The following is a 22,980-nucleotide window of genomic DNA, read 5'->3' on the forward strand; positions in this document are numbered from 1 at the left end:
GATTCTGGCAATAAAGCTTTTGCTGTTCGGTGATCAGTGTTTTAATTCTAACTCTTACTGCTTTATAGTTTGGTTGCTTAGGTCATTTTAGAATGTGAGATATTCATTGAATTCTAATCAGATTTATTTTTTATTTGGCATGTTTCTATTACATCAATCACAACACTTACGTGATATAGAAAGGTAGAAGTAGAAATGATGTCTTAATTATGTTTTTTTCTTACAGATACGGGAATATGAATGGATTCATTCCCAAACCAAAAGATTGAAGTTCAATGCACTTATAACAACATATGAGATCCTCTTGAAAGATAAGGTGTGTAATTAATATCTAAAAGGCTAAATCTTTTCCAGTGCGACTTGTCCAGATGGTAGGGTCTGTTACTTTTCTGTGGAGCATGTTAAAAGTAAATACATGAAAGTTAAAGAACAAATGGTAGGGTGTGTACCTCCTACTTGCCATGTTACTTTTCTTCTCTTATTTCAAAAAGCAAGCAAATGAACAACCAGAAAAATTACTTTTCAAAGGATATTAAGGTTATAAATAGAAAACAGAACCCTATAGATGAGGGGACCTTAGGTCACCAAGTCCAATTGAATTAAACAGAATGAAAGGGTATTGAGTAGGTCAGTAACTTACCTGAGATTATTGTCAGTCATTGGATGCCATCTCAGGTATTTCCCTTGAATGTCATCTTAGGCATTTCCTATTGTATCATTGTTAAGGCATTTCTCCAGAAAAGATGATGTGAATGGTCTTTGTGAGGAGGACAAAAATAAGAAACTCTTTAAATACCGCCTTTCTGCTAAGAAATATATGTGGTAGGTAGATCCCATTGGTATTAAATGCAAACAAGTTGAGTTTGGTGTCTCTTGGTGTTTGTGTGCTTCAGGGTTGGGATGGAGAATAGGCAAGAGAAGGACCATAATTAAGGGGAGAATACCGAATCGTGGTTTTTTTGTTTTATTTTTGCCCAGCATAGCAATTTTTGTGTTCTTGCTGTGGGGCATGCAGTAATAGCTGGTATAAGAGGCTCACCTATACCTTTTAGATGATGATACTCTCTTTTGAATAGCTACCAATCTGGCAACTAACAGAATAAACAGAAGAGTCCTAATATATATTGTCAGTGAAGAATAAATGTGTCTATGTATACCTTTGTAATGGTATGTATACAGAGATAATTAACACTTGAAAGCACTTTTGGGTTCCCTTCTGACCTGGTGGCTCGTTCTGTTTTGTTTTTACTTTAGACTGTGCTGGGCAGTATTAACTGGGCCTTTCTGGGAGTGGATGAAGCCCATCGGTTGAAGAATGATGACTCTTTATTGTATAAAACTCTGATTGATTTCAAGTCCAACCATAGGCTCCTGATTACGGGGACCCCTCTTCAGAATTCCCTCAAAGAGCTCTGGTCCTTGCTGCACTTTATTATGCCGGAGAAGTAAGCTCCTTCCTGTGTATTTCAAAAGATGCTAGAATGTCTGAAATGCCAATGCTTTTTAACTTTCTTAGTAGACCTTAGGGAAAACAGATGGCATGGTTTGGGGAAAGCAAAGCATCAAATGGAGGCAGGGATGGCAGTAGTAAAATGTTTCATAATCAATGAAAGAAGGCACAGAAATTAGCCTGTTAAGGAGGAAGGCAGTATTGTCTGCTGAAAGGCTGAATTAGTTAATGCACTTGGGAAATCATTGTTAAATAGATAACATCAGACCTTTTCACTGTTGGTATAAGATAATCAATATAAGTAAAATGAAATATACAAGGTATACAAGCACTGAAAACTATGTTATACTCAAATATCTGATAGCCGAAGCATCAACTTTACATCTTATTCACATATTATTAAAGAACTGTGGAATGTGTTCATTGAAAAGATTTTTATGGGAGAGATGATATGCACATTTCATAAAACTTAAAATTATCCAATGGTATTCAGTGATACTTAGAATAACATCTATATTCATTAATTTGGAGGACCCCACTCAGTCTGGCCCCTTGACAATAGTCTGATTCCTCTCATCCACTTTCTCCATCACTCATTATGCTTCAGCCATGCTGGCCATTTTTCTGTCCCTTAAACATGCCAAGCCATTACTATTCCTTCTTGGCTAGAATTGTATTTCTTCTTATCTTCACATGGCCAACCACCTGAATGCTTCAGCTCATCTTACACGACCACCTGCTTTCAGAAATCTTTGCAGACTGCCTAACCTAAAGTAGCCCTTTAGACATCTTATCCCTAACCTGTTTTAGTTTCTATATAGCATCTCTTTTTAAATTTATGTTCTCATTCATCTCATGTCATTAAATTATGTATGAAAATCGCAGGGATTTTGTTTGCTTGATTCATTGGTGGTTCGCATTGCCTAGAATAGCACCTGGTGCACAGTAAACAATTCAGTTAATAGTTGTTCAATTGATAGGTATATGCTCTACAATCGTTTTTTCTTTTTTTTTTAAATTCAGGATTAAATTTTATTTTTTACTTTTATTTTTATTTTTTAAATTTTAAATTTAAATTTGTTTAGTAAATTTATAGTTTGCAACCATCATCATCGTCCAGTTTTAGAACATTTTCCTCATCCCAAAAAGTTCCCCCTTGCTTGTTTGCAGTTAACCTCTGCTTCCACATATAGCCTTAGGCAACCAGTAATCAGCTTTTGTCTCTAGAGATTTACCTTTTCTAGAAGTTTTATGTGAGTGGAATCCTAATATGTAGGCTTTTGTTTCCGGCTTCCTTCACTTAGCATATTTTTTTTGAGATTCATTCATGTCAAGAGTCTGTCAGTAGGTATTCTCTTTTATTGGGTAATAATATTTCATTGCATCCAGTTACCAGTTGATGGACATTTGAATTGCTTTGTTTTGGGGTTATTATATCTTTGTGTGGACACGTTTTTCTTTCTCTTGCTTAGAGACTTAGGAATAGAATTGCTGGATTGTTTGGAAAGTTTATGTTTAACATTTTAGAAACTACCACGCTGTTTTCTAAAGTGACTACCATTGTGCAGTCCTACCGAAAATGTTTGAAGGTTCTAGTTTCCCTGCGTCATCACCAGGACTTGGTGCATTGTCAGTATTTTTGATTCTAGCCATTCTGGCGAATGTGTGTCATTGTGGTTTTGACTTGCATTTCTCTAATGACTAATGATGTTGAACGTCTTTTCATGTGTTCATTAGCCATTTGTATGTCTTTGGTGAAGTTTCTATTCAAGTGTTTTGGCATTTAGCTCAGGCCTTGTGTTCCGTCATTGGAACTCTAAGCATGTGGGAATTATTTATATCCTACTGCTCAAGGTCATTGCCAAGGTCTGATTGCAAAAATTCAAAAAATTGGAACCTCTGTCATAAATGGGTTAAAAAAATTGGATTGTTTGTCTTATTATGAGTTGAAGAGGTTTTTTATTTCTTTTAAAAAATTTCTAAAGACAAATGCTTTATCAGTACAGTCCCCAGCTTTCTGTAGTTTGATGTAAAATGTTTCGACTTTTCAGTGGTATGGAAGCAATACACTTTCAGTAGAAAGTATACTTTGAATAAACACAACCATTCTGTTTTTCATTTTCAGTGTAATGTTCAATAAATTACATGAGATATTCAACTCTTTATTATAAAATTGGCTTTGTGTTAGGTGATTTTGCTCAATATTCTAATGATAAATGTTCTGAACACATTTAGGGTAGGCTAGGCTGTGATGTTCGGTAGGTTAAGTGTATTAAATGCATTTTTGATTTAACAATATTTTCAACTTATGATGGGTTTTTCAGGACATAACCCTGTTGTAAGTTGAGGAGCATCTGTATATAATTTGAACATATTTTATCCCAATCTGTGGCTTCTTTTCACTTTTTGAATGTCGTCTTTCAAAGAGAAAAAGTTATTGATTTTGATGAAGTTTATGGATTTCTTTGTATGGATTGTGCTTTAGATACCATATCTGAGACAGATTTGCCTAACCTATGGACACGAAGACTTGCTTCTTTATTTCCTTCTAGAAGTTCTAGCTTTTATATTAGGTCAGAGTTACATTTTGTTTATAGTGTGAAGTGTGAGTGCCTTAGTTCATTTTTTCGCAGTAGAATTTGGGAAATTGTTCTAGTATTACTTGTTGAAAAGAATATCTGTTCTCCATTGAATTGCCTTGACACTGTTGTTGAAACTCAGTTGACACCATAAATGTCATGCTTTGTTTGTGGACTGTCAGTTCTGTTTCATTAATAACATATTTCTGTCCTTCTGCCAGTGTCACACTGTCTTGATTAATGTAGCTTTCAACTGCTTTTTTATTTTTTATTTTTTTTGAGACGGAGCCTTGCTCTGTCACCCAGGCTGGAAGTGAAGTGGGGCAATCTCAGCTCACTGCAACGTCTGCCACCCAGGCTCAAGCGATTCTCCTGCCTCAGCCTCCCAAGTAGCTGGGATTACAGGCACGCACCACCATGCTCAACTGATTTTTTGTATTTTAGTAGAAATGGGGTTTTGCCATGTTGGCCAGGCTGGTCTTGAACTCCTGACCTCAAGTGATCCACCGTCCTTGGCCTCCCAAAGTACTGGTATTATAGGCATGAGCCACTGCACCCGGCCTAGACTGCTTTTTAAAAATGGAGAAGTACAAGTTCCATTTTCTTCTTTTTCAAAATTGTTTTGGTTGTTCTAGAGTTCTTGGTACTTCCATATACATTTTAGGATCAGGTTGTTAATTTCTGCAAGAAAAATATGGAATTTTGATAGAAATTGTGTTGAATCATATATCAGTTAAAGCAAAATTATTAATATTGAGTCTTCTAATCCATAATCATGGAAAGTTTTCTCCATTTATTTAGATCTTCTATAATTTTTCTCAGTGTTTAGTGGTTTTTAGTTTAGAAATCTTATACATTTAAAATATTGTTTTAATTCTGACTATATTTTGAGTGGAATTTTAAAAAATATAACCTATTATAGAACTACAATTGGGTTTTTTATATTGATCTTACATCCTGCAAACTTGATAAACTTACTGTTTCTACTGTGTGTGTATGTGTGTGTATATTGTTCTGTATTTCTTAGTATTTTTCTATAGACAGAATTATGTTTTCTGTACCTAAAGGTTTCTTTTCCAAAGTGGATGCTTTTTATTTCTTCTTCTTGCCTTAGTGTATTGGCAGGAACCTCCATCTTAAATAGAAATGGTGGGAGCAGGATGTTGGCTATAGATTTTTTTTGTAGATAACCTTTATTGGGTTGAGGAGGTTTTCTTCTCTTCCTAGTCTGTGAGGTTTTAATGAAGAATGGATATTAGGTTTTGTCAAATGCTTTTTTTCTGTGTCTGTTGAGATGACCATGTGGTTTTGTCCTTTAACAATATAGTATATTACATTAATTGCTTTTTAGACATTAGGCCAACTTTTTTTTTCCTAGCAGAAATCTGACTTGTTAACAGTGTTTAATACTTTCTATGCGTTGCTAGATTCAGTTGGCTAATATTTTGTTAAAGATTTTTGCATCTGTTTGGTGTTTTTTTTTTTTTTTGCTTTTTTTTTTTTTTGAGACACAGTTTCCGTCTGTTGCCCAGGCTAGAGTGCAGGGGCACCATCTCGGCTCACTGCAACCTCCACCTCCCAGGTTCAAGCAGTTCTCATGCCTCAGCCTTCCAGGTAGCTGGGATTACAAGCATGCACCACCATGCCTGGCTAATTTTTGTGTTTTTCGTAGAGACGGGGTTTTGCCATGTCAGCCAGGTTGGTGTCGAACTCCCGGCCTTAAGTGATCTGCATCTGCCTGTCTCCGCCACCTAAAGTTCTGGGATTACAGGCATGAGCCACTGTGCCTGGCTGTATCTGTGTTTTTTATTTTAATTAGGATTTTAGTCTATAGCTTTTTGTTTTGTTTTGATGTTTACGTAGCTTTGGTTTTGGGATCATAAAATGAATTGGAGAGTGTTTCCCTTCTGTTTTCTGAAGGAGTTTGTGTAAGTTTAGTGTTATTTCTTCTTTAAATATTTACTAGAATTCACCAGTGTAGCCATGTCAACCTTCACTTTGTGGGAAAATTTTTAATGACTAACGTGGTTTCCAGTTACAGGTTCACTTAAGTTTTCTGTTTCTTCTTGACTTAGTTTTGTTAATTCGTGTCTTTCTAGGAGTTAGTCTATTTCATCTAACTTGTCATAATTTGTTGGCATAAAGTTATAGTATTCTCTTAGCCTTTTAATTTTAGTTTTCTTTTTTAAGAGACGTGGTCTTTCTCTGTCACCCAGGCTGAGTGCAGCGGTACGATCATAGTTCACTGTAACCTCGAACTCCTGGGCTCAAGGGATCCTCCCACTTCTGCCTCCTGAGTAGCTGGGACTACAGGTGTGCACCACAATGCCCAGCTAGTTTTTTAAATTTATTTTTTGTTATTTGTAGAGATGGGGTCTTGCTGAGTTGTCCAGGCTGGTCTCGAACTTCTGGGCTCAAGTGATCCTCCCGCCTCTGTTTCCTAAAATGCTGAGATAATAGGCATGAACCACTGTGCTTGGTAGATTCTTTTAAGGATCAATAGTGATTAAAGTTAATTTTCTTGATTATGGTAGTTTGTATCTTAGCTCTTTTTCTTGGTCAGTTCTAGCTAAGGGCTTAACAATTTTGATGCTCTCAAAGAACCAACTTTTGACATCATTGGCTTCTTCCTCTGTTTTTTCTTTTTCTTTTTTTTTTTTTTTTTTGAGACAGAGTTTTGCATTTGTTGCCCAGGCTGGAATGCAGGGTGCGATCTCGGCTCACTGCAACCTCCGCCTTCCGGTTTCAAGTGATTCTCCTGCCTCAGCCTTCTGGGTAGCTGGGATTACAGGCACCTGCCGCCACGCTTGGCTGATTTTTGTATTTTTAGTAGAGACGAGGTTTCACCAAGTTGGTCAGGCTGGTCTTGAACTCCTGACCTTGTGATTTGCCTGCCTTGGCCTCCCAAAGTGCTGGGATTGCAGGCGTGAGCCCCCGTGCGCGGCCCCTCTGTTTTTCTATTTATTTCTACTCCCAAAGGTTTCCGTCCTTTGCTTGCTTTTCATTTAATTTTCTCTTTTTCTCTGAAGATACAGTTTAGATTTATTGATGTAAAACTTTTTTCTTTTCTAGTTGTTTAAAGGTATGTTTACTTCTATGCACTGCTTTAGCTGCATCCTATAAATAATGATAATTTTGTGTTTTTGTTTTCATTTGATTTCATCTATTTTCTAAATTCTCTATGTGATTTATTCTTTGAAGCATGGGTTTTTCAGAAGGATAGTGTTTAATATCCATATATTTAGGGATTTTCCAAATGTCTTATAATTCAGTTTTGTCTTAGAGAACATGCTTTAAATGAATTTATTATCATTTATTAAATAGTCATAGTATGCTTTCTTTCCTGGAGACTGTCCCATAAGTACTTGTAAAGAATAATCTGTATTCTGCCTTTGTTTGAGTAGTGTTTTGTAAATGTCCGTTCAGTGTGGTGTTAATGGTGTTGTTCAAGACTTTTATATCTTTTCTAACTGCCAGTTTAGTTGTACTTTGAATTATTGAGAATGAAATATTTTAATTTTTAACTGCAGTTGAGTTTTTGTCTTCTAGTCATTTTTTGCTTTATGTATTTTGGGGTTGTTCTGTTAGGTATGTATCCATTCATAACTTTTTTATGTTCCTGAGGTATTGACCTTTTTCTGGTCAATACCAGAATGTCCCATTTGACCTCTAATGATATTTATTGTTTTGTAAATCCATTTGGTGTGATTTTATTATAGCTCCTCAGCTCTCTTCTGATACCTGTTTGCATGATATATTGTTTTCCATCATTTGAACTGGTTACCATTTGCATGGTATACTGTTTTCCATCATTTTACTTTCAACTTACTTCTTTCTGTAAGTCTAAAATGTGTCTTATAGACAACCTGTACTTGGATGTACCTTTTTTACCCAGGCAAATAATCCTTGCCTTTTGATTGGAATATTTAGTTCATTCACATTTAACAGAATTAATAATATGGTTGGATTTATTTCTGCTATTTTACTATTTGTTTTCCGTATGTCTTACATCTTTTTTGTTCCACTTTCTTCTTTATTGCCTTCTGTTTCAGCAGTATTTTTCAGTGTGTTTCAGCAAGTATTTTTCAGTGTGTCATTTTAATTCCTGTTAATTTTTTGCTATTAAAAAATTTTTAATTGGTTGCTCTAGGGATGATTGTATGCATCAGTCTTCTTCAGGTTAGTACTGACTCAGTTCTGGTACAATAGGGCAACTTTGCCCCACTGTAGCTCCATTTTCACCTCCTTATGTTATAAATCCAAGAATACAAGGATATAATTATTGCTTTCCACAGGTTTGTCTTTTAAGGACATATAGAAAAGAGAAAAAAATATATATACTATCTTTCATATTTACCCATATATTTGATCGTTTTCAGTGATCTTCATTTCTTCCTGTGTATTCAAGTCGCTGTTGGGTATTGCTTTCTTTTAGTCTGAAGGGCTTCCTTTATTTACATATTGCAAATAAGAATATGCTGGCTTAGATGATTAAAAGGTGTCCCGTATCACATAGTCAGTAAGTAGATAGACCAAGATCAATAGCAAGTCTTCTGTGACCAAGGCCAGTGTCCTTTGAACTTCAAGTTCTAAGAGAAAAAATACATCCTTCATAAAACCATTGAGACGAAGTAAGGTCACCCTACATAGTAAGAATTATGAGACACAGTGGGAACATCTGTGCATGTTTTTATAGAAAAAGAATTGTGGTATGTAGTTTCTACCAGTGAATACTTCGCCATGATTTGCTTTTGTGTACCTAGCTGCTGAAGTGGATGGTAGGGATTTTTGCTCCTAAGTGGTCATAATTAGCTTTTTCCTGCCATTAAGCAGCTGTGGCATTCCACTCAGCATGGGCTATGTTTGGAAAAATGTCATATATCCTTCTTTCGTAATTGGAGAGAGGAACTTTCAATTACTTTATCATTCAGGGAGTCTCTTCCAAAATTTTCCTTTGGCCGGTTGAATCAATTATGGAATGATAGGTTAGAGTTAGAGATGCAAGTTTTTTTCTGTGAAAGAGATCTTTTTTTCTTTGAAAAATTTGTGTTTAAAGCATTGTCATTTTCAAATAAAGTTTCAAAATTGTTGTTTGCAAAGATGTGTATATGAAAAGGAAACCAATTAGTTAAGGAGTTCAGATTTGCCCTTATTTCTGCCTGAGCTTGCTGTATGGGTAACTATAGTCTTGTGAAGTATTTTGCCTCATCCTCAGCAGAAGTTCCTGAGGTACCTTAGGACTCTACAGAGCTTTGGAAGAAAGGATCCACTGAAGAAAAACTATTGTAAAGGAGAGAATTAGGTTCAGTCAAATAGCTTTTGAACTTCCCCGCTCAAATGTTACAGGCTATTGTTTCAAAATCCAAAAGTTAGTCCTCTTTTTAACCAACTGAAATTCTGTTTCCTTAGTATAGAGTCTAAGTGCCTTTCCTGCAGGGTGGCTCTGATAGGGAGTACACAATGACTAACCATATTGTGAATACTTATCAATCAATAGCTTCATTTTGTACATGCTGTTTGCAAAGCATGGAACTTGGTATTAAAGGTAGAAAAAGATATGACAAGATTGAAAAATTCGGCTTATAAAGACCATCATGTGCAAATATATACTTCAGACTTACCCCAGAAAACAAGTCAGTTTGATAGCATGTATTTCAGAGATTATGTCTTTTAGTGTTGGGATGATTTTTTAAATTTTTATTTCTGTCGTCTAGGCCAATCTCAATTTTTTTTGCACTTTTCCTTTTACATATTTACTGTGTGACTTTTAGCATACCATTTTCACTGCTTTGGTTTAATTTCCTTTGTTGGTCCTTACTAAAGTAACCTATTTTTCTAAAATTCCATGTTCTGCAAAGCTATAAAGATCAGAATTTTTTCTAGTTCTGTGAGAGACAAATATTAAATACAGAAGTTGATAGCAGGGATTTATCTAAAATATGAATCTTTAGATGTAACATGGTGTCTTTATACATCACCACTATGACCTTATACCTTTTCTATATCCAATATTATAAATTAATAATTGTTTTCAGGGCAGCAGACTTTTTCTAAAGAATCTGATAGTAGGCCGGGCGTGGCGGGTCACACCTGTAATCCCAGCACTTTGGGAGGCTGAGGTGGGCAGATCACGAGGTCAGGAGATCGAGACCTGGCTAACACGGTGAAACCCTGTTTGTACTAAAAATACAAAAAATTAGCCTGGTGTGATGGTGGGCGCCTGTAGTTCCAGCTGCTTGGGAGGCTGAGGCAGGAGAATGGCGTCAACCCAGGAGCCCAGGAGGCGGAGCTTGCAGTGAGCCGAGATCGCACCACTGCACTCCAGCCTGGGCAACAGAGCCGAGACTCTTTCTCAAAAACAAAACAAAACAAAACAAAAAAACCTCAGAATCTGATGGTAAATATTTTTGATTCATAGCCCACACAGTCATTGTTAGCCACTCATCTCTGCTGTTTAGAGGAAAAGCAGCCATAGAGAATTCATAAACAAATAAATGATACTTATATCTCCTCAGTGTGTGTAGATCAAGAACTAGTATCTCATATTAACTCCCTTAATATAATAAGACTACAGTAGGCAGGTGAAAATATTTGTTGCCTAAAACATAGAGGAAGTTAATCTTGGAAATAAACTTTACACTTAATTTTTTAGATTAGTAAAGTTTTAATTTATTATAACATGTGTTAGGTAAATTAGCTTATTGAAATTGTCTCTCGGGTATTCAGAAAATAGCCTGATATAGTGATATTTCTACTTCTACTGATTTCCAGTCACTTCACACATTTAGTGTGTGAGTGTGAGGTATCATCTCCAGCATTGAGATAGTTCAGTTTTCTTTCTTTCTTTCTTTCTTTTTTGAGACAGAGTCTCACTGTCACCCAGGCTGGAGTGCAATGGCATGATCTTGGCTCACTGCAACCTTCATCTCCTGGGCTCCAGTGATTTTCCTGCCTCAGCCTCCCGAGTAGCTGGGATTATAGGCACTCACCACCATGCCCAGCTAATTTTTGTATTTTTAGTAGAGATGGGGTTTCACCATGTTGGCCAGGCTGGTCTCGAACTCTCCTGACCTCAGGTGATCCGCCCGCCTCAGCCTCCCAAAGTGCTGGGATTACAGGTGTGAGCTACTGTGCTCGGCCAGAGATAGTTCAGTTTTCATTGTGCATTTGAATTATTAGTTTTAATTCCTCACCTATTTTATGTTCTTGGAGTATTTGCTTAATAGCATAGCAGTGTGAGAAAATACAGTTTACCTTAGGTTTATCAGGCTGTAGGCTTTAATGACAACTTTAGATGTCTACCCCAAAAGATCATATAATCTGCTTCCCTGTAGATGATTGTTTCAGGCCATACCAGGTGTTACTAAAGCTGATGTTGATTCACTTAACAATACCTGATAAAATGTATGGCTGGTTATGGTGGCTGACACTTGTAATTCCAGCACTTTGGGAGGCTGAGGCAGGCGGATCACTTGAGGTCAGGAGTTCGAGACCAGCCTGGCCAACATGGTGAAACCCTGTCTCTACTAAAAATACAAAAATTAGTCGGGCGTGGTGGTGGCACCTGTAATCCCAGCTACTTGAGAGGCTGAGGCAGGAGAATCACTTGAGCCCGGGAGGTGGAGGTTGCAGTGAGCCGAGATTGCGCCACTGCATTCCAGCCTGGGCGACGGAGCGAGACTGTGTCTCAAAAAAAAAAAAAAAAAAAAAAAAAAGAAATGACTATTTATGAGTTCAGAAATGATGGTGACTCTCTTGAGGCTGTTGTGTCCATTGGCAGTACTGGCACCGGCTATCTCTGACCTTGCATCTTACCAGAGGGCATGTGCTTTGAGTAGTTACTGCGTAGTTCTAGATGATGTTGGTTACATGATAGACTGAAATATTTTATTAACTCTGAATTCAGTCTGAGAATTGGAAACGTGCTATTATCCAGTGTAGACTGATGGAGTTGATTTCATTTTGCTTTTCCCCTTTTTGTTTTCCCTTCTATTTAAGAGCTCTAATGATTGATAATGTTGTCTTTCCTTATGGGAAAGATTCATTTTTTTACAGTTTTTTTTTCCTATTCTTCTTTTCCTCAATGTGGCTAAATAACACTATACTGTTTCTTCCCTAGGTTTGAATTTTGGGAAGATTTTGAAGAAGACCATGGGAAAGGGAGAGAGAATGGCTACCAGAGTCTTCATAAGGTGCTAGAGCCTTTCCTTCTCCGGAGAGTCAAAAAAGATGTGGAGAAATCCCTTCCTGCTAAAGTGGAACAGATTCTCAGGGTGGAGATGTCAGCCCTTCAGAAACAGTATTACAAGTAAGTTCTTATTTGGATTAGGCCTAAAGGGGTTGAGATCAGTACCATGAAACTATTAGAGAGATACATATATAAATAATATATATTTTTTTTTTTTGGAGACAGTCTCGCGTTTCTCCTGCCTCAGCCTACCGAGTAGCTGGGATTACAGGGATGCGCCACCACGCCCAGCTAATTTTTTTTGTATTTTTAGTAGAGATGGGATTTCTCCATGTTGGTCAGGCTGGTCTTGAACTCCCGACCTCAGTTGATCTGCCCACCTCGGCCTCCCAACGTTTTGTTGTTACTAAGCAAAATTTCAATACTGTTATTATGTCTAAAAAATTTTAATAATTCCTTGACAGTTTTGTAATATCTAGTGTTTACATTTTCCTGGTTGTCATATACATGTATGTATATCTCCGTTTGTGCATGTGCCATTTTGCTTGTTTTGGGATCGATGTAAGCTCCATGCATTTTGCTTGTTTTGGGATTGATGTAAGCTCTGTGCATTTTGCTTATTTTGGGATCAATGTAAGCTCCATGCATTTTGCTTGTTTTGGGATCGATGTAAGCTCCATGCATTTGATTGGTTGGTATGTCTCTTAAGTATATTTTAATCAATTTATTTTTCCTTGCCTTATAAATTTTTTGAGTCAGGAAACTGAATTTATGTTTTGTAGACTTTTCTCACAGTCTGGATGTTGCTGATTCTAGCCCCATGGCATTCTTTAATATTTTCGGCCAGGTGTGGTGGCTCACACCTATAATCCCAGCACTTTGGGAGGCTGAGGCAGGAGGATCGCTTGAGCCCAGTAGTTTGAGACCAGCCTGGGCAACACAGTGAGACCCCATATCTATAAAAATAAAAAAATTTTTAAAAACCACTTTTCCTCTGAACTGTGTTTTCTGTATACTCATAAGTAAGTGTAAAGGCTTGATTAGACTCAGATTCAGTGTGACTTTAGAGGCAGAGGAATATTGTTTCACAGGATAAATGTCCTTTTCTGTGATGTTAGTGACTAATGGTGAGCATTGCCTAGATCTGTTAATTCATTAGAGAGTACAAAAGGGTGATATTCAAATTTTATCACTCACTTGTTTATTAGGTGGAATACTTCTATAAAAAGAAACTTTCCCATGTCAGCTGAGGAACAGTTCATATAGGAAAGGCAGAATAAGATTCTTTTTTACTTTTGCCATTTTCAAAGGAAAAGATCTACTTTTCTTCAAAGGTTTTGACCAGTGAGATTTACTTTGATATAATTATGAACTCATCAATTACACCTATTTATGTTTAATTCTGTTGGAGTTAATATCCATATTCATGCTCTAACAGTCCCATTTTTAGCTAGTGGGAACTTAGTCAAGTTGGTTGTTGTAGTCCTTTTGACATACCCGTAATAGTAGTTGATAGTTTCTTTGCTATCTGGAATGATAAAGTGTTGCACATCCATCTTGTACATTTCCTGCCCCAGAACTAGAGTCAGCCATTTATCCAAGAAGTTCTGCATACTCCTTTACTAGGAAATGATATTTGTTTGTTTCTGTTTTTCCTCTGAAAATAGTTTAATACTATAAAATGTAAAAGGGGAAATAGTGTTACCTTAGTAACAACATGAATGTGTCAGTTGGTCAGTGCTATTTTGGATGTTGATTTATCGTATGATTTTTCTGGCTACTCTAGATACTTCCAGTTTACTTAAGCTGATTTAGTTGAGTTTTTATCACTTGCAATTTAAGAGTCCTGGCTAATATTCTGTTGCCTTCAGGCTGCACAACATGCAGGATTGAGGAAAGCACTAGAGAGCCAAAGAAAGTGAGCAGAGTTACTTCAGGGCCACCAGCATTCCCTGCAATCCCTGTCCTCAGGCCCTTCTGCACTTCCTGCTGTAGAGCAGCACCCGTCCCACCAAACCTCACTTCTGGGTTTGACTTCATAGAGTCCAAGGCTGTTGAGTCTGAAGGATCCTCAGAAGACTGGCCTCTTTCTGATGGTTTGTGGACTATGGCAAAGATGAGGAAATGGTATTTGGAGACCACATACTGGGCCCTAGGGTGCTCTTTGCAACTGCAACAAACATGGACAGAATTGGGAAATTTGTTTTTAATGGTAAAAATACATGATGAACAGTACCACAGAGATTTTATTTGATCTTACTGATCTTATGCCTTACTAAAAATCTCACTTCCCAACCACACCAAGCTAATTAATTCTGTACGTACAACAAAGCTAATACTACCACCAACAGTAAGAATAGTAAAAACAGGTTAAGATTTTCTTTTTCTTTTTGAGACGGAGTCTCACTCTGTTACCCAGGCTGGAGTGTAGTGGCATGATCTCAGCTCACTGCAACAGGATTTTCTTTTTACAGGTTTTGTTTTTACTTATTTTTTTTGCTTTTTAAGGTTGTATACCACAAGAAGTAGAAAAGAGTTTTAAAGTACTCAAGATAGTTTTTCTTCTGTGTCTTTAGGCCACCAATGGCTACATAGATTTATTTATTTCATTTTAGTTTTGATTTTTAGGGATTGCTTTAATTTTGTTTTTAAATTATAATATTCGTAGATTTCCAAAAGCAAAGCTACAAAGCTTGGTATGTTCAAGGAAATGTAGCTTCAGTCCCTCTTCCCTCCATTCTAGTCCATCTTTCTCCATAGGTAATTATTATTATTATTATTTTTTGAGATGGAGTTTCGCTCTTGTTGCCCAGGCTGGAGTGTGATTGTGCGATCTCAGCTCACCTCAACCTCCGCCTCCCAGGTTCAAGCGATTCTCCTGCCTCAGCCTCCCGAATAGCTGGGATTACAGGCATGCACCAGTACGCCCAGCTAATTTTGTATTTTTAGTAGAGATGGGGTTTCATCATGTTGATCAGGCTGGTCTCGAACTCCCAACCTCAGGTGATCTGCCCCTTCGGCCTCCCAAAGTGCAGGGATTAACAGGTGTGAGCTACCGCACCTGGCCCATAATTATTATTTTTAACATTTTAATGCTTATCCTTCCTTTAACTTTTAATTATTAAATAAAAGCAAATGCATTTTAACTTTGAATATCCTCCTTTCTCTTAGGTAAGTGGTAGCATACCGTATACACTTTTCTCTGCTTTCCTTTTTTCCTTAATGATGCGTGCTGAAGAGCACCCCATAGTAGCTTATAGAGATAGGCCTTTACGGTGCATAGTATTCCATTGAAGATATAGAGTATGGTTTATTCAACCAGTTTCCTTGTGGTAGGCATTTAGATTGTTTTACCTACTTTTATAAATAGTTCTGTGAAGACCTTGAGATAGATTCCTAAAGTGTGATTTCTAAGAGAAGCATGAAGAAATTGCGCCACTCAGGAAAAAATGTACTTTTATTATTTTGGAGTTTATGGTTAAGGAATATACATGGGTATACATGAATAGATCTGTATTTCTGCTCCAAATTTGGTTAGAAAACATACTGATAAGTTATTAAGTCAGATAAAATACTTTTTTACAATGTTAAAATGGGTATATAGCCTCTATTTTATGGTATATTTAAATTTATTTAACCTCATAATGTTAGCTTATTTCCAATTTTTATATTTCAGTGAAGAGTGCTTCAGTGACAGTCATTTTCCATTCACACATGCACACACAGGTTGAGTCTCTTATCAAAAATGCTTGGGGACCAGAAGTATTTCAGATTTTGGGATATTTGCTTTATACTTACTAGTTAAGCATTCCAAATCTGGAAATCAGAACTGTAAAATGCTCTGATGAGAATTTCCTTTGAGCGTCATACTGGCACTCAGAAAGTTTTGAGTGCCATTTTGGAACATTTTAGATTTTCACATTTAGGATTCTCAGCCTTTGTGTACACACACACACTTAAATATGTATAAAGTATGTGTGTGTAAATATGTAAAATGTATGTGTGTGTCTGTGTATATGTAAAGCATATGTGTGTGTTGTGTATATGTAGAGAGAGTTGTTTTCTTCTAATATTCCTGTGTTCAGTGAGGTTGAAATATCCAGCAGAATCTTTAACATTCCTAGTTCTGACTGGAGATGTGAAAGATTATGATTAGATGGCAGGAGATACAAAAGGAAATATTCTTCTTTGCTTCTTAATCTTTTTTAGGCCTCTTTTTTTCCCACCATACTACTACTTTCTCTTATACTCTTCTGGTACCTACAACTTTCTGTTTTTTTGTATCTAGTAGTAGCATTATCATTTTAATTTGCAGGTGGATTCTGACCAGGAATTACAAGGCTCTTGCCAAAGGAACAAGAGGCAGCACATCTGGTTTTCTTAATATTGTGATGGAACTGAAAAAATGTTGCAACCACTGCTATCTGATTAAACCCCCTGAAGAAAATGAAAGGGAAAATGGACAGGAGATTCTTCTGGTAGGTAGTTCCTCATAATTACTTTCTCAAAAAAACGCTTAGTTTCTCTAGGTGCTTTTCATCAGAATGCTGTATTTCCTCCTTGTTGACCTATCAAGGATCATCAAAGGAAGCTTTAAAAATGGGAGAAAAAAGGTAACTAAGAATGATTTGGAAAGTATAGTATCACAGATACTGGGAAAAAGAACATTTCGGGAATTGCTGGTCAACCAGGTTGCTAAGGGCTTCAGAAAGCTTTAAGATGATTTTTAAAATACGGATTTTTAGAGATTAGGGAAGATTAAAATTTGTGTTTCAACATAATTTTTGGAATGTCTTTTAAATCTTCAGTCCCTCATAAGGAGCAGTGGGAAGCTGATTTTATTAGACAAACTGTTGACAAGACTTCGAGAAAGGGGGAATCGAGTGCTTATCTTCTCTCAGATGGTGAGAATGTTGGATATCCTGGCTGAATACCTAACTATTAAACACTATCCTTTCCAGGTAAGGTGATTTCAGTAATTACTGTCGGGGGAATCAATCTGTCTCCCCGCCTGCCCACCCCAGCCTTCCTACACTGGGTTGTATGCTTTGCTTGTTAAAGTAGGAACTAAGAGTTTTCTTTTTTCGAAGAAGTTAAGGTTAAGATTCCAGGAGGGTCTTAATTTTTACTTTCATGCCTTTAGGCTACCATATGAAAGTGGTCATGAGGAGACCATTCTTTTTTTGAAGGTGGGTGGGGAGGATTAGAGAAAGTCAAACTGGGCAAGATAAAAAAAGGATGTCAGATGGCATCTTATTGCATGTGTATGGTGAAAGTAGGGAGGAAATAAGTGTGAGCTCACTTCCAGAAGCCCAAATCCTAGAAGGAGAGGGCAGTATCAGATGTTCACCCCAAAAGTTGACCCTGGCTGTGAGGCTGGGAACATAGCAGAACACTGGTACTTAAAACCTTGCTACTTCCTGAAGTAAGTGATGATGGCTTCCCCTTTTTTCTGTGGAGTTCTTTAACTGGAGTTATTATCTTCACACAGTTATCTCCTATGGGGAAAAAATTTCTTCCGCATAATAACATTTTTCTAGGTGTATATAATCTAGTAGAAACTTATTCTCTAATCTATTTATAGACACATAGACATATATGCAATTTAATACCTTGTCTCTTGGCATATGTTTATAGTGCTTTGATTTTTAAGATATATTACATTTTTTTAAAACTTTGGATGAACTCTTCTACCAACTCACATAATTATGTTGGGATTGAAGAAACTTGGAGCCAGTGATTATCTCCTAAGAAGGCCCACCTTGAAGACTATCAGATTATCTTTCAAAATACCCTGAAAGGCATTGTTATATCCATAATATCTTATATGGTCTTTCAGTTGCTGTCTTAGAATATAGCTTAAGGCTATGGTTGTTATCAAGAAACAGCCTATTGCAAAAAGTCAGTTCTCTGTCAGTGAATTGAATCCCTATGAGCTTTCATTCCTAGGAAATCCTGTGATACCAAGTAAATCAAGAATGCATCATTTTTCTCTCTAGGGAATAGATAAGCTTGGTCAGTGACTTTTAGATAATTAATGCCCTCTACTAATGGGAATATTAAAAGGGGGCATTAGGTTTTCTGATTTCAAGTAGAGGCTCTGAATCTCCCATTAAATACATCTTCGGTTTAAGGATCTGAGTAGAGTAGTCAGTGAGAAAGAAGTAAGGGACTCCTCACCTGTCAGTTGACTTGAGTTAGGTCTGGTGGCAGAGTTCTGGGTATGTAGGCCCTTCCACAGAGTCTGCTGCCAGCCAAGTCACCTTTCAGGTTAGTTTTGCCTTCTGTAAAATGAAGTATTTTGTTCATCTCAAGTGGTGATTGTGAGGGAATGAAATGTGAAAATGATTTTAAAGAGTAAGAAATGCTTTATAAAATGTACAAGCACGTAGGTGATAATTCTTTAGTATTTTATGTGTTAATGGTTTCTCTATGGTGACATTGTTTTGCATGTAGAACTGACATGTTCTAATAAAGGAATTGTGTATGCTAATAAATGCCAGGGGCTTTCTTGAATTCACGTGTAGTTTAGCTGCTTGAACACTTTACTATGATTTTGGAGTGTAATTTTTGGCAAAGCTGGGATACATGATCAATTTTAACATTTTCAATGATTCAGCAAAATGTTTTTCAAACAAAATTATTATATAAATAAATTTTTGGTTTGTGTGACACTTTAAGTGATAGTTTTAGCCACATTAGCTAAGAAGCATCATTTTTCTGCAGGAGCTTATTATTGGGTGACCCGTGGTCCTATTTCCTGATCTCTGCAGTACCTACAGAAACAGAAGTAAACCTAGCCTCCAAGCACAGGTTGGGTTTTCGTCTTTCTCCTTTTAGGTCCTGGCAGCCATTCTGATCCTTGGCTAAACCTAGACAGCCCTTTGAATCAGAAGCTTGTAACCTTGAGTCTGTAACTGGAGAGCTCAGGTCAAGTAGGGTAGGGTGTGCTTCTTAAGCACAGCTTCTTCATAGCGCTTTGCCAGTGCATTCCAGTTATTTTTACTCAGTGGGTGTTCAGGTGATAAAGGTTCCAAGTCTGCTGTTCTATTCTGAGTGTAGCTGATCTTCCTATCTTACAGTTTTCTTGTGGTTTATTTTTACAGCGTCTGGATGGTTCCATCAAGGGAGAAATCCGAAAACAGGCACTGGACCACTTCAATGCAGATGGGTCTGAGGTATACTATGCATGGCTTTGTTATTTGAGCAACTTGGGCTCTGCATCAAGGGGAAAGTCTTTCTCGCTTAATGTATTCTGTTTCAGAAACAATTTATAGTACAGTTCTTTTGCCTTGAGAAGAAAATGAGAAATCTCTCATATAAAAGATGGTATTTTGTTGTCACTCCAGAAAAATAAATATGTGCCTATTTATCTCCCCTGTTCTGGGTTGACAACAGAGTGGTTCTCCTGGTAGCTTCCAGATACCAAATCCTTGGGTGTGGAAGAGCAGTAAGGCAGGAGTAGGGGAGAGTTGGGCAATAGAATTAATATTAGAAGGTTCTGATCTCTGTACTCTTTTGGTGACTAAGTCCTGAAAAATATATTTGCCATGTCTCAAATTTGTTGGACTTCTGATACAGTGTGGCTTAATGTTCTTGCTCTCGCTAACAGCAACATTTTACAGTCAGTGTCGAGCTTGGATTTGGCATTATGAAGTATTTTGTTTGGGGGGCACATATAGAAGAGCTACTTAGGATGAAATAGAAGGTATGACAACATTGTAGTTTGTGCATATCAAATCATGAAATGCCATGGGATTTGAGAGAAGTGGGAGAGAAGAGTTTTGGTGTGAATAAAACTGTAATAATGTGTAGGGCTAAAGAAAGCAGTGGAGACAACCTGAAGTAGAAGTGTTTCACAGAGAATGCTAATTTCTGGAGCCTGATCCACTACTTTTTTTTTTTTTTTAAATAGAACAGACTTAGCTTTCTGAAGAGCTTTAAAAACTCTTGATACCTGTGCCTGTTACTACAGAATGCTCTGCTGTCTGCCTTTAGAGTGTAGAAATCCTAGTTAGACTAGTATTCTGGCTAGTTGTGTAGTCTAAACATTTACTTCTTGAGGGGCTTTGGGCATTAATCTATTCAGAGCCAAGGCTCTGGTTCATTAAGAATAAGAGGAATGGAATAATTAAAGACATTGGTCATCAACTAATTGCCGTTCCTCCTTTCCTTGCTGCTTGTTTCCTCAGCTGTAAAGTCACGATGATTCCGATACCCCACTTCGTAATATTGCAGTGAGGATTAAATTTGCTAATCAGCATAAAGCACTGATCACATTGCCCAGTGCATAGTAAGCGCTCTAAATATCTGCTATTTTTATCATATAGTGTTGGTTGAAATTGGTTTTGTGTTCTCCACTCTTAGTTTAAAAAATAGTATGAGTCGAATGTTTCATATTGCCCTGTCTCAGGGGAAAAAAAAAGGTGCTTTTTGCATAGCTCTCGGTTGATTCCCACTCACCATAATGGCTATATAGAACACAAGTTCTCTACCATTTCTGCAGTATTTAAAAAATTCGTTTAAAAAACTAAATATTTATTATGGGGCAAAATATTATATGCTTACTTAGAATATTGGGAAGATGGTAAAGAGTACAAAGAAAAAAATAATTGTACAAAACCCCTCATTCTAGACACAAATTGCTGTTCACGTCTTTGGCATGTATTTCCGTTCCTACTAGATGGAACCGTTTATATGTTTACCTAGTTCGGATCATGTTGCATACAGTTTTGTTCCCTTCAAAATTATACTTTGAGGCTAGGCTCATGGTGGCTCACACCTGTAATCTTAGCACTTTGGGAGACCAAGATGGGGGAGGATCACTTGAGACCAGGAGTTTGAGACCAGCCTGGTCAACATAGTGAGACCTGTCTCTACCAAAAAAAAAAAAAAAAAAAATTTCCCCATGTTATTAAAGATTTTACAAAATTTAATTTCTAGGCCCATAGCAAGACCCTATCGCTACAAAAAATTAAAAAATGACCCGTGCATGGTATTGTGCGCTTGTAGTTCCAGCTATTCAGGAGACAGGCAGGAGGATCCCTTGAGACCAGGAGTTTGAGGCTGCAGTGAGCTAGGATTGCCCCACTGCACTCCAGCCTGGGTGACAGAATGAGACCCTGTCTCAAAAAAAAAAAAAAAAAAAAAATTTTTTTTTAAATTTCTAAATTTTTCTTATGCTTGTACCATTTATTTAACCACCTTACCCTTAGTGGCATTGAGTTTTATAATTTTTTAACCTTTGTCAACTTGATCATAGATACAGATGACATATTATAATCCACGTTATCCTTGCTGAAGAGTGATATAGCAGATTGTTGGTTGATATGATCATTTTGACTCCAGATTTCATTTGTTTTAGATATCTCATCTTAAATTGTCCACTGTTTATCTTTAGACTTCTCTTTGGAGTGTGGTGGTGTTTAATATTTCTCTTAAGAATCACAGATTATGTGCCTAGACACTCCTGTTGATCACTTCTTTATTGGAATTGTTTGAAATTCTTGTGAGGCAGCTGTCTCCATTTTTATTTCTATGGCATAATGTTGTTGAATGTGACTGTTAGAACATGGAGACCTTTTCATTGCATCTGTGTGTGTATGCTAAATATACCCATTTATCAAGATGGAACTCACGACTACCAGTTTTTCAGTGCTGCTTCTCTGTGCCACAAAGGCATCAGCTTTTGACATATATGGTTAAATTCCCTGAAAATAGAAATATTTCACCTTTTCCCCCCCGGTCTTATATATTTTATTCTTTTTCTCCTGCCCCATATTTTTCTGAGCACTCAGACGCAGGCAGGTGTGCTGTGCCTGCCCAGTCTCTACTGTCATTGCTGTGGAGACTGCAATGTCAGTGCCTGGGTGGTTCCACATATCGCTGTCCAGCCAAACCTGTTTTGATTTTTTTATAATTTTGGCATGTTTTGTGGTAATTGAGGATCCTGTGCTTCTCAACACTTACCGTGTATGATCTCTTTAGTGCAGTGTTTCTATATTTCTCGCCAGCCTAACAAACAAGTATTTATATAATAAAGTATCTCTGTTTATACTAACTGACTTACATGGCATAATCTACCTTTTCCCTAAAAATAATTGTACAGGTGACTTCCTGGAGTTAATGATCTCCATGATAGTTGTCTGTTTTTATTATTGTTGCTGTTAACTTCTTGTGTATTAGTTGTAGCCAGGAGGTAACACTAATTCTCTCGCTCTCATTGCCTTATTAGATTCTACTTTACTCCTGTTCATGGCACTGACTTTGCCTCTTAATCAAATGAAAATTCATTCTACCATCAAGTCCCTGACATTCTTTTAGCCTCCATAAAGTTTGTCCATCATATCTCACTTTTCTTCACACCTGCAGGGGTTTCCAGGTATAAGGGCTTATTGGACTGTGAAACTGTTTCTGAGAAGGCCACTGCATAAAGTAGTATATTGCATTGTGTACAGGACTTCTGTTTCCTGCTCTCGACAAGGGCTGGTGGCCTGGGAATCAATTTGGCTTCAGCGGACACAGTCGTCATCTTTGACTCTGACTGGAACCCCCAGAATGACTTGCAGGCACAAGCCCGAGCACATAGAATTGGTCAGAAGAAGCAGGTCAGTATGGAGAGGCTTCTGGAAATTGCTTTAGGGTGGGGGGCCGGGGGGCTTGTTCAGCCCTTTCGGGATGTTAATAAAATGCTTTTTCCCTGTTTTGCTTTTATTTCCCCTGAAGCATTGATTTCTGTTTGTTAACTAGCACAGAGATGTTGT

The 22,980-nt window shown here is 37.2% G+C and overlaps 1 protein-coding gene across 8 annotated transcripts in view; it reads left to right on the forward strand.

The window, feature by feature from the left end:
* The window catches only part of CHD2 (chromodomain helicase DNA binding protein 2), a 142,092-nt gene that overhangs the window by 69,548 nt on the left and 49,564 nt on the right, over window positions 1–22,980 (forward strand). For all 8 annotated transcript variants that reach the window (XM_063716057.1, XM_054531208.2, XM_054531212.2 and 5 more), the window contains 7 exon segments: window positions 227–316; window positions 1,255–1,445; window positions 12,149–12,337; window positions 16,533–16,695; window positions 17,026–17,178; window positions 19,324–19,395; window positions 22,675–22,824. In XM_063716057.1, coding sequence (XP_063572127.1) covers window positions 227–316; window positions 1,255–1,445; window positions 12,149–12,337; window positions 16,533–16,695; window positions 17,026–17,178; window positions 19,324–19,395; window positions 22,675–22,824 — 1,008 coding nt within the window.

The sequence above is a fragment of the Pongo abelii genome, chromosome 16, assembly GCF_028885655.2.
Source record: "Pongo abelii isolate AG06213 chromosome 16, NHGRI_mPonAbe1-v2.0_pri, whole genome shotgun sequence".
Taxonomy (NCBI): Eukaryota; Metazoa; Chordata; class Mammalia; order Primates; family Hominidae; genus Pongo; species Pongo abelii.